Raw genomic sequence first — 15,077 nt, 5'->3', positions numbered from 1 at the left:
GAAATGACCTAGATTTGTGAATATAAGAAACAAGCCACAGAAATAAAACTTTTTAACTCCAGCTCCTGTCTTCACAAACCCTGTTTTAAGTAAAATTGGCTAAGTTCTATCAGTGAGCAATTGCTAGATTTAATTTAAATAACTTGACTGCCTAAAATATCCATGTTCATTTTCCTCTAGGGAAATATTTTTAATTCAGTTGAGCAATAGTATTGATTCACTTCTAACTTTTTTTTTCTCTTTGTGGTTTTTTTTTTTCTTCAGATTGTTTTCTCCATTTGCATTGCTTTCTGGGGAGTTAGAAGCATGAAACAACTCACGTCTGGCCCCTGGAAATAACCTGAATTTGTACATAATTCTCTTCTTTTAATGAGTTGTCCACAAGCGTATTAAAATGTAATTATCTTATATAATGCTTATATGAACTATTTCTTTAATGAAAGATAAAATTACTTATTTATTATTGTTTGCTTTTCACATTTTTAAATTTTCTATTAAAAATTAAAGTCACTTGTGGTTACTTCCCCCCTTTATTACTACAATTAAAAAAATATTTCAAATATAATCATGTTATATTAACTGACAGCCTATAAGACAACAAGTATAAAAAGAAGGGATGAAACTTAAAAACAGTAAAAACAAGAAGGAATATTGCCTTTGCATCGATTTGAAAACAATGTTTCCTTTGATGTCTGCTAAAATGATGCATAGATACATATTTGTAGTCATAAAAATGTATTACATTGGTTGTCTTCCTAAGGCCACATTTACTTTTGCAAACCATATAACCTAAGAAGCTGCATTCCAGAAAAAGACATCACTGAGGCCAGATACAGTGGCTCACGCCTGTAATCCCAGCACTTTTTGGGGCCGAGGCAGGCAGATCACTAGGTCAAGAGATCGAGACCATCCTGGCCAACATGGTAAAGTCCTGTCTCTCCTAAAAATATAAAAATTAGCTGGGCATGGTGGCACACACCTGCAGCCCCAGCTACTCTGGAGGCTGAGGTAGGAGAATTGCTTGAACACGGGAGGCAGAGGTTGCAGTGCGTGGAGATCTTGCCACTGCACTCCTGCCTGGGCGACAGAGCAAGACTCCATCTCAAAAAAAAAAAAAAAAAAGAAAAAGAAAAAGAAAAAGAAGACATCACTGAAGGAAAAATGAATAGAATTTGACAGAATTAGTTTTTTCAACAGGTTACCTTGTCATAGACTTCTCTAATGTGCTTGGTCAATTTGTTTTGGCAGACTGAGCAGCATGCAGCAATTCTGCATTACTTAAAATTGTCAGAACAATGTTAATTCTCTAAATAAAATGACCCAAGGTGTTGTGTATACATTGTTCATTGGGATTGTAAAAATCCGCCAAGTGTTTCATTAGGAGGGAACTGATAGAGATAAGCAGGATGAAGTCCAAAGAAGGAGGGCTGGAAAAAGTTAAAAAAAAATTCTTTATTTTTCATTTATCCAATATTTCTTGAAATCAAGTTAAAATTTAGTAATTTAAATAACCAAAGACACATGTACTAAAAAAATTAATGCTGTTCTTCATTGAGCTTTGCCTATATTTATCACTAGGTTAAAGAGCCTTACTAGTAGATAATCTCATATTAGAAATATGTTATTTAACCTTTGAATGGACAAAAATATGGAGTATTAAAAGAATCAGACTGCAGGTGTCTATGTGAACTCAGGATACAGAATTGAAGCACATTTAGTTTTCAAACTGGAACAGCAGAGGAAGATTAAATTTGGCATGATGAAAAAGCAACAAATTCTATCTCAAGTATCAGAAGTGGGTTTGGCTTTGCTTCATTCTTTTTATACTTCTTAATTTAACACATAGTTATAGAAAATAAGTAAGCCTATAACAAATATTAAATCCTGCTTTTGTCCTTTACCAACAATTTTTGCAGATACAGAATCATGTTACAGTAGGGAGCCCTCTGCTGGCTTGAAATTATGAAATTTAAGCCATAAACATTCTCAAGACCCTGATTCTACATTCTAGAGACTTTTCAGAGTGTAAAATGCATTCTTCAGTAATGGCAAAGAAAAGAGACTTTTTGCTAATCTTTACCTAGTTGTTTAGTATGTCAAAAGAGCTTAATGGTTCCCCAAGGAATGACACGTAAATATGTGTAGATGCTTTAATATATGTGAATTTATACGATTAGCCTAAAAATGAGTTTAATAATGGAAATGTTAATAAATAATTCCCCCAAATGGTAAAAGATCCTTTTGTGGTGAAGTTCAGTTTTCTTTGAATAAATTGAATTCTGTCTATTCTCTCTTTTCTCTCTTCGGTTTACCTCACTGTGATTGTGAATGGTTTTCTATTAGAAATACAGATATTTTCAAGATACAAATTTGTACCAGTGAAAGTGGGAGTGGTTACCAGACAGGTAATGTTCCTGACAGCTCCTATACAAAAATTATAACAGTGAGAAAATTATGACAATAAGAAATCTGACCTCACAGACTCCATCTTGCTTCTAACCTCCAAGCTGTCCTTGTTTATTTCCAGGCACAGGCCAAGCTAACTTTGGAAGGAACTTAGTTTATAGTTTGACTTTGAAACAAAAATGATAACAGCACTTTCCTAAAACAAACTCCCTTCTTGCCTGGGGCCAACGCTGCCTTTGTAGGACTAACAAATTAGCCATAAGATTAGAAAATAGGCTTAGGATTCATACAGCTAGAGGCCACAAGATTCGAACTCTCCCCAATTGCTCCTAGGGATAAATAACATCACTATTGTGAAACCTCAGATTGGTGCTAGAGATCTTTTTTAGCTCCTGCACTCCATGGATCAGCTGGCACCACCCAGATGGATACACTGACTCATCTGGTCTTGTGGCCCCCACCCAAGAACTGACTCAGCCAAGAATAGCTTCAAGGTTCTTTGATTTTTATCTCTGACCTGATCAGTGAGCACTCTCCATTCCCTGGCCCCCTACCCACCAAATTATCCTTAAAAAACCCAGTCTCTGAATTTTCAGGGAGACTGATTTGAGTAATAATGAAACTCCAGTCTCCTATTCAGCTGGCTCTGCATGAATTGAACTCTTTCTCTATTACAATTTCCCTGTCTTGATAAATCGGCTCTATCTTGGCAGCAGGCAATGATCCCATTGGGCGATTACATTTCTAGGGCCTCTGTGCATTATTAACCAAGGCACTTTATTCTTCACTTTATTCTTTAACCCTGCTAATATTCTAGTCCAGTTTTCTTTTGCAGAACACTAATACATGATGACAGAACATACAGCTATTATTAATGTTGTAAATTGATCTTGAGTGATACTATGTAATTTATGCTTACTGGAAGGACTTTAACTCTCTCTCTCTCTCTCTCTCTCTCTCTGCAGGGAAAGCCCTAAAAATAGGACTCGTCAATTACTCACCACTTCTAGTGGAGAGATACAAACTGACTTTGCAAATCATAAGAAGATATTTACTTTTCCTATCTACCATAAGAAAAGATAGAGGAAAGGAGCATTTGTTTATTGAGTAGTCCTCTATTAGTATTATTTGATTTAGTCTCTAGAATCCTATGTTAGGAGCTATTAACACTACTTTATAGAAGATAATTTTGTGTCTGAGAGGGGTTAAGTAACTTGTGAGGCCCATGAAATGTAATAAGTGACCAAAATAAAATTTAAACTCTCTGAAGTTGAACATCGAAGTTCATGATGTTTCCCCATTCCACGATGTCAGACATCTGAGTAAGGCAAGCCTTTAAAAAGACAGGCCGAGGAGTTTAAGTTCAGAGTATTTTACATTTGATTTGATGCTCCAAGATACAAAATAAAGTTATCAGGATAAGTATTTTAGTTATGAAATTAGTTGACAAGGTGAATGAGTCCAGAACTTCTAAACCTTCTAAGAATGATGATGTCATAGGTTTACTTATAGGATTACCATATCTCTGGAAGACGCTACAGGGCTTGTCAGTTTTCTCAAGAGGTGCTCATTACCTTAGCTCTATTAGTTGTGTCATTTACTTCCACATCATCTTATTTCATCAAATTATTTTTGTTAAACTGAATCTAATCATCTCAGAGTCCTGATATTTAGCAATATGTGCATTCCTAATCATGAATCAGATGTTCAATTAGTTGCTAAAGTAAATAAGCCCTTGTTATATTTAATATTAACAACTTAAATGATTATTACATACTTTCAAATTTCATTTTTACTAGTTATTGTATAATTTAATCCCTCAGTGTGGAATCTGCAATAGAATCATTAAGTGGAATTCTTTAACATAGGGTATACATTATAGCATACAGTAATAGGATTTATTCGGGAGAACAATAGAAAATAAGCTTCCTTTTTAATGTCTCTCCCATGTTCTCATAGTCATAGACTCTGGAAACCCAAGATAAAATAGCCAAAAGCAAACTAGTTTGCCTTTCAGAATCTTAAAACATTTTTGATGTTATGATTTTCAGCAACACGATGGAAGCAGCTTGGTTCTATCTTAAACCTGCCTTAATGGGAAAAAACAAAACAAAACAAAAAACAGACAATGTTCTATTCATTATTAGAACATTTTTCAAGTCTCACTCCAGTTCTGCCACCCTTTCTTCTGGACATCATAACAACTTACATTCCTTATTCCCCAAGACACAATTAGAAAAAATTAGCAAATTAAGCAAGCATTGATGTTTATCTCTTGCAGATTGTGCCTTCTTTTTGACATTCTACAACTCTAGCACTATTTATGTAAAAATTTTCAACCACTCCAGGCACCCCAGTATCCATGAATCAAAATAACTTCATTTCTTGGACATGTTCTTCCTTTGTTTTACCAGCAATAAGCCCCGAATTATAACCTGTCTTGACTTACATTACAGAAACCAGGAAGACGAAGTCTTTGCTGTATGTATCAGGATTACCAGTGGATCTTTTTAGAAACGGAAATGACTCTCTGGGACATTGAATTTAGTAAGATTGAGGACGTGCCAAATGTTCTATATTTTTCAAACTTCTGGCAATGATAAGGTGCAGAAGCTACAGCCAAACTAGAATGAAGGAGAACTTCTCTAGTCCCTCCTGTCAAATTTCAGAAATAAGCAGAAAAGTTGTGCAGTGTGAGAGAATATTGTTTCTATACCAAAGATGTTAATTAAGAGAAAGGTGATACTGATTAAGTAAGCATGGATATTTAGACATGCCACCAAAGTTTTCTGTTTCACATGGGATCATTTTGCATACATTTTAAAAGAAAAAGAAACAGCCCGGCATGGTGGCTTACACCTGTAATCCCAACACTTTGGGAGGCCAAGGCGGGTGGATCACCTGAGGTCAGGAGTTCGAGACTAGCCTGATCAATATGGGGAAACCCCTTCTCTACTAAAAAAAAAAAAAAAAAAAAAGTACCAAAATTAGCCAGACGTGGTGGCGGTGCCTGTAATACCAGCTACTCCAGAGGCTGAGACAAGAGAATTACTCGAACCCAGGACGCAGAGGTTGCAGTGAGCCGAGATCACGCCACTGCATTCCAGCCCGGGTGACAGAGCAAGTCTCCATCAAAAAAGGAAAGGAAAGGGAGAGGAGGGAGAGGGGAGGGGAAGGGGAAAGGGAAGGGGATGGGCAAGAGGAAGGGGAAGGGAACGGAAAAAGAAAGGAAAAGAAAGGAAGGGACAGAGGAAGGAAGGAAGGAAGGATGGATGGAAGGAAGGAAAAGAAAGTAAAAAAGAAAAGAAAAGAAAAGAGAAAGAAAGAAACTGAGCCAGAAAATGTAAAAGCTATATAAGCATTAGCAAACTGGAGAGTGAATGGAGGTAGAGCGGGGAATGGAGATGTGATCAAAAAATATTGTCACCATAGGTCCTGTTTGCATTTGTCTGATTTTTCATTTTTAATGGAAGATTATTAATAATGGTAATGATATACGAATTAACAAGACATTATTTGGGCAGATCATGAGGATAAGGAAGTCCTTAGTAAGGTTTTCCTTTTAAAGAAAAGCAGCCCCCAAATCATTTTCTTTTCTAACAAAGAGCAGTCTGTAAAATCAAGTTGTGGACGTGGAAAGGCAAGCTAGAGGCTTGTACAGGTAAATGCCAGCAGTTGTACCAATAGGGAAGGGGCTACCTGGGGACTAGGCATGCTCAAAATGGTGGCTCCATGTTCCCTTTTCTTCAACCACGTGTACAGTAAGGAGCAGACAACATGGCAGCAGCCAAGTACAAAACCATTTGCATAATAAAAAGATTAGGGTGGAGTGACAAGCTTCTTCGCAGTGCTATGTAAATGTCACACCTGGTCCAACCAATCTTTGGGTGCTATGTAAATCAGGCACCACCTCCTCAAGCCAATCTATACAACTCCGGGCACTTTACCAGGGGCACGAAGACCCACTGGGGGACCCCTCTCTCTCTGTAAGAAAGAAAGCTGTTCTCTTTTCTTTCTTTCTCTTATTAAACCTCTGCTCTTAAACTCACTTCTTTTGTGTTTCCATGTCCTTAATTTCCTTGGCATGAGGCAAGGAACCTCAGGTTTCTATCCCAGATAATAACACGGCTTTAGTATTAAAATATACAGGGGGTTAGGTTTGGTAGATCCCTATTTCACTCTTCTGGCTTCTTCCAGGGTCTCCTGTAGTAGTGTGAGGTACACATGCACATTGAAGGGAGCTCTCCCTGTAACATGAAATTAAATGTAAGAGATGTCCATACATAATGGTTTCTCTCCTCCCCTTATCCTATTCAGGCAAATCCAACTAACACATCCCTTTCAGAGACATTAGACAAATGCAACTAAAACATCCCTTTTTGAGACAGTACACAGCATGAATTTTAACTTGCTGGTAAAATGATGTCTGCTGAGACAATCAGAGTCTAAAGGTGGCTAATTCTCTCTAGACAGGGGGTATTGGAGATCATCTAAAAATGGCACCTGGCAGCCACATGGCACACTAGGAAACCTTGGCTTGGCCTACGTAATAGGCTGCAAGATGCATAAAATCATCAGGATGCCATGAGCCCCTCCCCATCAAATTAATAACTCCGTATTTAGTAAGCTAAGTACTGATTTGCTTTTGAATAAAATTTAAACATAATTTGCATAAAATGTTTATCAACTTATATTATTCACAGGGTGGGGGAAGATTAGTAACATTACTGATTGCACAAAAAAACAGAAGAAATAAATGTGCGGAAGAAACATCAGCATCTATTCCAAAAGTTTGTACTCATTTTAAGATATTCATGCTCAAAGGGGAGGATCTAACACGTGCAACTGCAGGGGGCATATGCAGTCTCTGAAATCCATCATTATTTAGATTAAAAGACCCTTTTAAGTTATTTTACTTATATATTTTTTTCTTTTTTTTTCATTTTACTTATTTAACCATTAAAATTATCTTGTGCACAAACAAAAAGCAAAGCAGTAGCTATTAATATGCTGGCTCCATAGCTGAAGGACTTTGCAATCAGTTAAAAGATACCAGTTTCATCTCACTGCCATCTGATTTTCCAAATGGATGAATATTTTCATTCAATTAATGTAATTGAAGTAATTTTTAACAGCCTATCCCATCAAATGTGAAACATCTAATATCGTTACAAATTTAAAAGTTTAATACTGAATATAAAATTGTATTTGTTTTGTGGTGATAGTACGAATAGAAATTTTGGTGGATTAGTTAGTAATACAAAGCAGTATTCTTTCTAAATTAAGAGACTGTTAGCAGAAAAATTGCTTGAAATTGCTTGTGTTGGACATAAAATTAATAATAGTATTCAGACAGGTATATTGTGAAAATTTAAAAATATTTTAGGTATACAAAGTTGCAAATGTCCTAGAAATTTATTTGTTGTACAATTGATGTTAAATACAAAAGAATACATCAACATGAAAGTATGTTTTGCTGCCAGACATCAGATTTTAGAAGTGAGTAAGATTTTCAAAAAAAATTTGTAAATCAAACATGTGTCCTCTCATGTTACTGAATTTTATGGTAGACTCTGTCAAACTTGGATGCATTTGTTTAAAACTAGTTGAAGATCTTTAGACAAATATCAATGAAGATTGACAAAACTTTTTTTCCTGAAGTTATTAGTGAATTTCACTTATTGAAAACAAAGCTTGCAAACAGGGAGATATTGAAATTGATCCCTATTAAACTAGGAAAGGACTGAACAGATTGTATAAAAAGAGTTTCAACTTCAAGTGAGATTTAACTCTGACACTCAAAGTTGAAGCTTGAGAGTATTGATGAAACTTCTATTTCAAAAGAGATAAATTTATATTATGTACCAAAAAGGAACATAATTTTAGAAGCCTATAATTTGGCTGGGCGTGATGTCTCAGGCCTGTAATTCCAGCACTTTGGGAGGCCGAGGTGGGCAGATCATGAGATCAGGAGATCGAGACCATCCTGGCTAACACGGTGAAACCCCGTATTTACTAAAAATACAAAAAATTATCCAAGCGTGGTGGCAGGTGCCCGTGGTCCCAGCTATTCGGGAGACTGAGGCAAGAGAATGGCATGAACCTGGGAAGCGGGGCTTGCAGTGAGCCAAGATCACACCACTGCACTCCAGCCTGGGTGACAAAGCAAGACTCCATCTCAAAAATAATAATAATAATAATAAAATAAAAAACCTATAATTTCACAACTTCTAAATCTGGTAAAACAATTAACAAGTAATAAGACAAATTACTTGATAAATTTCGTTTTGTAAAATATTTTTGAAATGTTATTCTGAATGTAGGCAAAAATACAAGTGCTATGACACATGTTGGAGTTAATTATATCATTTAATAAGAGAAAAATTTAGAACAGAAAATACACATTTGCTGTATCTTTTTAGCTTGCTAGATACTTCAGTACCTGTACAAAGAGTATTTTCAAAATATAAATGTTATAGAGAGAAAATTCAATTGCAAGTGTCAACACTTTTGAATGTATTAACCATAAGATGAAACTTTGAATAAGAATACAGATAATTTTATTTAAAAAATTCAAAATAGTAACACCATATTAGAAATAATATCTTCAAAAAAATGCTACTGACCTGCTGTTAAAGATATAAGTGACTAAGAAAACTGATTAGAGTATATATTAAGAATAGTTATTCTGTTTATGTCATTTTTTAATATTCTACAACCTAGATGATTAGTGTGAAGGTTTTTTAAAAATTTGCTTTGATGACATTGAAACAGGAAAGTTCCCTGACCCCCTTGTGTGACTTGTGACGGGGTGTGGCTAGTGTGCTTGGCTGCTGGTGCTCAAACCCCTTATGGGAGGGGGAACACTCAAGCAGGCTGATGTAGGTGCCAGGGAGGGTGCTTCTGGTCACTGGCACCACAGTAGCATCTGAGGGTCTGTTACAATTAATGCTCTATTAGCAATTGCAGTCTAGGTATGGCTAAATGTTAATCAGCTCAGTGGAGAGTCAGGGTGACAGCCTTTTACAGTCTGTGCTCTTGGTACCTGGGCCTTTGTCCAGTGTCCAGGAAGAATCAGGTCACACACGCTTGAAGGATGGTGAATGCAAGGATTTTACTGAGTGTTGGACGTGGCTCTCAGTGGGATGGATGGGGGGCTAGAAAGGGGATGGAGTGGGAAGATGATCTTCCCCTGGAATTTGACTGTCCCATGGCTGATCTCCTCTCCCACCATCCCCAGCAGATCTCCTCTCAATGTTCAGATGCTCCTTCTCTTTTCTCCTTCTATGCCATGCTGCTCTGTCACTCTTCCACTCTTCTGCTTGTGGAGCCTGGGGTTTGAGGTTTTTATGGGTACAAGAATGGGGGGCATGGCGGGCCAGGGTGGTTTTGGATAAAACAACATTTGGGCAGGAAAACAGGGATAACTTCTCATTTAGGGTCATGGTTTCCAGGCTTGGACGTGGGGCCTTTGGTGGGGAACCCACACTTCTGCCTCCTCTCCATATTAACACGGTTTTGTTATTTCTTTTTTGAAAAACATTTATTTTGGAAACAGTTTTGAATATACTATTGTATAAATTTGCCAACATATTAAAACAGATTTTTGATGAATAAATAGTTCTGTGTGTGTGAGTGTGTGTGTGTGTAAGAAAGAGAGATAGAAAGAGGGAGAGTGAAAGTGAGAGAAAGATTTTATTTGATCAATGATTTAGACAGTCACTCTACCAATAAAACCTATGTAAGTCATTCATAAATATGCTAGAGAGAGGAAAATTATTTTACATTATTTAACACTACTTGATGTGTCTATGCTGAAGAGTCAGAAGTGGAGTTAAGCACTTTCAATATCTTACATTCTAAACATATTAACTTGGCAAATAAAAGAATGAATGACTTAGTGCCTTAAAAAACTTTTAATAGTAAAGTGATTTTAAAAATCTAAGCTAATTTATTGAGACCCTTGAAAAACAATGATTTTTGTCACTGAACACTTTCAAGAATCCATTCAACTTGATGAAGACTTACTTCGTTGCCTTTAGTTATGTATTCAATTATAATACATAAAAAGATATCTGAAAAAAATTCATGTTGAGTAGTTTGGTGTTTAGTCTCAACTATGTCATCTGACTGGGCTATTGATTCCAAATTTGTGGGCTGCAGTTTATCTGCATCAAAACTCCTGCTACTTCCAAGGCCCATCTTAGACTGAAGTAATCCAGACCTCAGAGATATGCTCTGGTATGTGCACAAACACCCAGGTTCTCAGGGGGATTATGTGCAACCTAAAATATAAGAATCCCTATTCTAGAGCAAAGAGGGTTCATATATTCTCCCACATTTAGCAAGACATTGTGTTACTTGGTAGCGTTTCTGGTGAGCAGAAGCTTCTTTTCATGCTTGTGATTGCTGATCCTTGAATGGTCTAAAATTTTCTTTCCCCCTCTATAAAAAAACTGTCCTTTTTCTATTTATTTAAAATATAAATTTTATGTAATATTTCCAAGGAAATTCCCAAGGTCACCTTTTAGCTCTTTAAAATAACTTTGTTTCCAAAGAAATGCCTTAATTGTTAGCACACATATAGTAGTAATCCATTAATTGAGTTTCTTGAAGATTGAATTTTGCTTGATTGCAGAAACCTAAGGTAGGAATTGTATTTAGACTCTCATGCCAATTTCCACTTACTAGATGTGTGACCCTGAACAGACATGGGAAGTGAATAAGAGGTCTTTAGAAAACAAGCCTCAAAACACAGTCTGGTTATTCTTTACTGTGGTTCTTCAGTGAAAAAAAAAAAAAAAATGGGAGCAATAGTCCAGATCATGTCTGTGTTCCTTCACAACTCTGACTTTTAGTTAATCCAAACTACTTCTATATTTTAAAGTAATAAAACTCTTTCTGTTTTGATCAGATTTGGACTACTCAACAATTTGTATTTCATTCGTAATGAATTAATGAGGTTTTATTTCATAGTGTGTTCATTAGAATCAAGTCAACGGGGCCAACCTTAGAAAGAAGGTAACCAGACAATTCTAATGCAAAAAAAAAAAAAAAAAAAAAAAAAAATTCCCTCATTCTTTTAAGAACCTTAGATCAATTTTACAAATTCTAATTCTTATTTTTCAGACATACTGCCCTTCCTAATGGCTATTGTCCTTTCTCTGCTATAGAATTTGTTCTGTTACTTCCATTTCTTCTACCTCCCTTATTCTTTCCACTATAGAGAAATCAAAGTTTTATATGAAGTATGATCTACTTTACTCTCTGTGTGCTTATAAAGGCCACCAAATTTTTACTTACTAGTTGATAAATTGCTTCTTTGGCCTTCCTTTTATTTTTTTGGAAGAGTAAAGAATCTCAGGTAGTTCCTTAATGAGCATTTCTTCTGATATTAAAAAGCAAACAGCTGTTTGCTGCACATGTAGCACTTAAAAATCTTGAGTAAATGGACTGCACAAACACCTCAGGAAATTCAGATCATTTGATACATATGGAGGTTGGTAGCTCCTTGGAGCAGCAGGGAAGGTTCCAAAACACAAAAGGAAACTGCTTACTCTGAGTCTTAAGACAAATTTAGGTTTTAACTTTACTATGAAATATAAATGATAAACAACATATATTTAAGCAACTAGTATAAAAAATTCTTGTTGTATTTTTAAGCTGATAGTTTACATTTCTGAAAAATGTAACATGATGTAATGTTACATCTCTGTGCTCGAAGATATGAGAAGACAAGATCGAATCTAAAACTTCACTTTCTTTAGATATTTTCATAACTGAAATTCAATATACAGCTTTGTATCTTGACGAGATCCTGGAGTGGTATGGAAGGTGGGATGCACTGTGGATGTTGCTGATAGGAAAGAAGATGCTGTTCCGTAACATTTTATTGGCTTACTTAACTTCAAAAAACAAAAAGTAAAGCATGTGCTGGCTCCAAAGCTGGAGGACCTTGCAGTCAGTTAAAAGATACCAGTTCTATCTCACTGCCACTCATTGCTCCAAATGGAAAATCAGCTATGATAGCACAAAGTTGAGTTTCTTTCCAGCTCCTTAATGGAAGAGAGGCTGTAAAATGTTTATAAAATGAGAGTTTATTTTCCTAATTCACTGGAAAAGAAAAAAAAAAACTTAAATCAAAATCAGTTAGCATCTTCTCTCTTTTAGGAAGTCTTACAAGGCCCTATTTGTAAATTTCATTAATAATAAGGTCATTTTCCTCATAGCAGTTCTTACTTCTCCCTGAATTTCTCCCCTAATTGTCTTGGGTTTTTCTTAAAGCCTTTTGATGGTGGCCCACTCTCATTTTCTCCAATGCCCCTCTTCTCATAATTCTCAGGAATTTAATATCCACATAAATGTTTTTCTAGGACCCCTCAATATATTTTTAAAATGCTATTTTCTCCAACTTTTTAAAAGACTATTTCTTCATCTCACTTCTGCTTCCAGCTAGCCATGTTTATCTCTGTCATTTTACCTCAAATTTCCTTCAAAAAGTTGTCTATAATGATTGTTTCTACTTTACCTCCTCCGATTCTCTCTTGGACACACTCTGGTTTTGCTTTCACCCTCACTGTTCCGCTGCTCTTTCAAAATGGTCTTATCAAAATCAGGACAATACTGATGTTAATTCCAATGATCAGTTCATGGCCATTACTTTTTTTGTCCTCTTAGTAGCATCTGACACTAACCACACTGTCTCTGAAAGACTTTATTATCTCAGTTCAGACATTATATTTATCTGTTTTTTCTATGAACTCATGATCCTTTTGGGATACAATTTTCTCATTTCCACATGCTCTAATCCTTTCAGTGCTCAGGATGTACAGCCCAATGCTTGAACATTCTTAATTGTCTACACTCACTCCTTAGCTGTTATCATCCAATCTCATACTAACCACATCTACAGGTTGAAGACACCAAAATTATATATCTGGCTCATAAATCTCTCTTTAACTACAGACTCGTGTCCTTATTGACAATATACTTATGTTTGGTACAAGTATGGTAATGGACATATCACTATACTATTCCAAGTATAATAATGGACATGAAATATTACATAGTACTTACCATGTGCCAGGTATTCTTCTTAGTATTTTACATTCACTAACTCATGTGAACCTCACAATAACCTTATGAGGTAAATATACTATTTTCTTGACTAAAAAGACTGAATGAGACTTAAGCAGTTTACTCAAAATCATACAACTAGTGACAGGACTGCCAAATTCAAACCTAGACCTCCTGGCAACTGGGACTTCAGAAAGGTCAATAAAATCCATACTATTAATGCACTGAAGTTTGCATCCTTCTTCATGAAACTCTGTTTGACTCATACCTGTCTAGCCAAGTGGCCAGTGGCTGCATTTCAAAAGGCAATGGGTCTCATTTGCAAGTTTCTCATGAACTAAAAGGGGACAGTGAGTGTGAGAACAGACAAGGTATCTGGAAAGACATAATGTCAATTGAGCGCTGTTAAGATTTAAAGCTAGATGCTGGTGTGAGGTTGGAGCCAGATGCATCGGGGGGAAGTTAATCCTTGTCAAGAATTTACCTGAAAGATCCTAATGGGAAATTAGCTTTAAACACCAACAAGACAAGAGGAAAACAGTCTGAAAATCAGAGGTAGCAAGGAAAACCCTTTCTTGACTCCTCTCCTCCCTTCTACTTGCATGGCAAATGAGCTCTGGGCTTCAGGAGAGATAAAAGATGTAATAGAGTAAAGAAAAACCAAGACCAAACTCCCAATACTCAACAAAGACCCACACACACTCTCACACATGTTAATTACACACTTCCCACTGGCAACAGAGCAAACTAGGGAAGGGATGGTACTGGAGAGGGAAAAACTGTAATGAAGTTTGCTTTTCAAATATGGACACTAGCATGCTAATTTCTGAATGGAGAATATTTTTTATGACTAACATGATGAAAGAATTTTTATCAAAGAACATGTAAAATACAGATGCTGCCCAAGATGTCATCCAAGGACAAAATATAGCTCTACAGAGAGGCTGGAGAGGTAATGGAGGAAATGCAAATTGTTATTTTCCTTTTTTATCCGTGTCATGTTTTTTCAGCATATTGGTGTCCCATATGCAATGTGCAAACAGGGAAGAATATCTCTTAATGAAAATTATTTGAAAATTACAGGATGCAGTATTTAAGCTTTATGTAGAATAATAGATACTCTAATTTTCCAAGTAACTGATGCATTGATAGCAACTCTTATTTTAAAAACAAGAAACATAGACATAATTCTATAACATTTTCTAACATCAGATAGCTACCTTGAGACGTCTGAAAGACTGACTGATAAGGTTCACTTATTTATTTATTTACATTTTTAAATTAAAAAGAAAATTACTTTAATAAACCACTTACATGGTTAGCAGCATGGGAAAGGTGAATAGGTCTAAATTAAATTTCTTCTGTTTCAGCACTTTTGAAAGGCACGAAAGGAAATAACACCAATCCAGAAACGTATTCTTTCTTTCCAATTTTTCCTTTTCCCATATGAGCCAAGCCTGGAAGTCTACGGGCACATTAGGGAATGTTTCCATTGTGTGGGAGAAACATCTGCAGAGTGCGTCGGGACCACCAGAAGTGGAGTGAGAAGGAAGCATGTGGGGGCGGTGGCGGCAGACAATGAAAGAAATACTGGG

At 36.1% G+C, this 15,077-nt stretch overlaps 1 protein-coding gene across 4 annotated transcripts in view; it reads left to right on the top strand.

Moving 5' to 3' along the window:
* Window positions 1–15,077, top strand: part of LOC105475614 (alkylglycerol monooxygenase) — a 423,463-nt gene that overhangs the window by 353,435 nt on the left and 54,951 nt on the right. Inside the window, exon 14 of one of the 4 annotated variants that reach the window (XR_011622194.1) lies at window positions 265–311. The exons of 2 other annotated variants lie outside the window; for them this stretch is intronic. Coding sequence is in view for 1 of the 2 variants with exons in the window: in XM_011731034.2 (XP_011729336.2) it covers window positions 265–339 (75 nt within the window). In the remaining variant the exon portion in view is untranslated. Of the gene's footprint in view, window positions 1–264; window positions 1,336–15,077 lie in introns of those variants that run through there. One more of the 4 variants, XM_011731034.2, reaches the window with a different exon arrangement.

The sequence above is a fragment of the Macaca nemestrina genome, chromosome 4, assembly GCF_043159975.1.
Source record: "Macaca nemestrina isolate mMacNem1 chromosome 4, mMacNem.hap1, whole genome shotgun sequence".
NCBI classification, from domain to species: Eukaryota; Metazoa; Chordata; class Mammalia; order Primates; family Cercopithecidae; genus Macaca; species Macaca nemestrina.
This window is presented reverse-complemented; position numbering and strand designations above follow the sequence as displayed.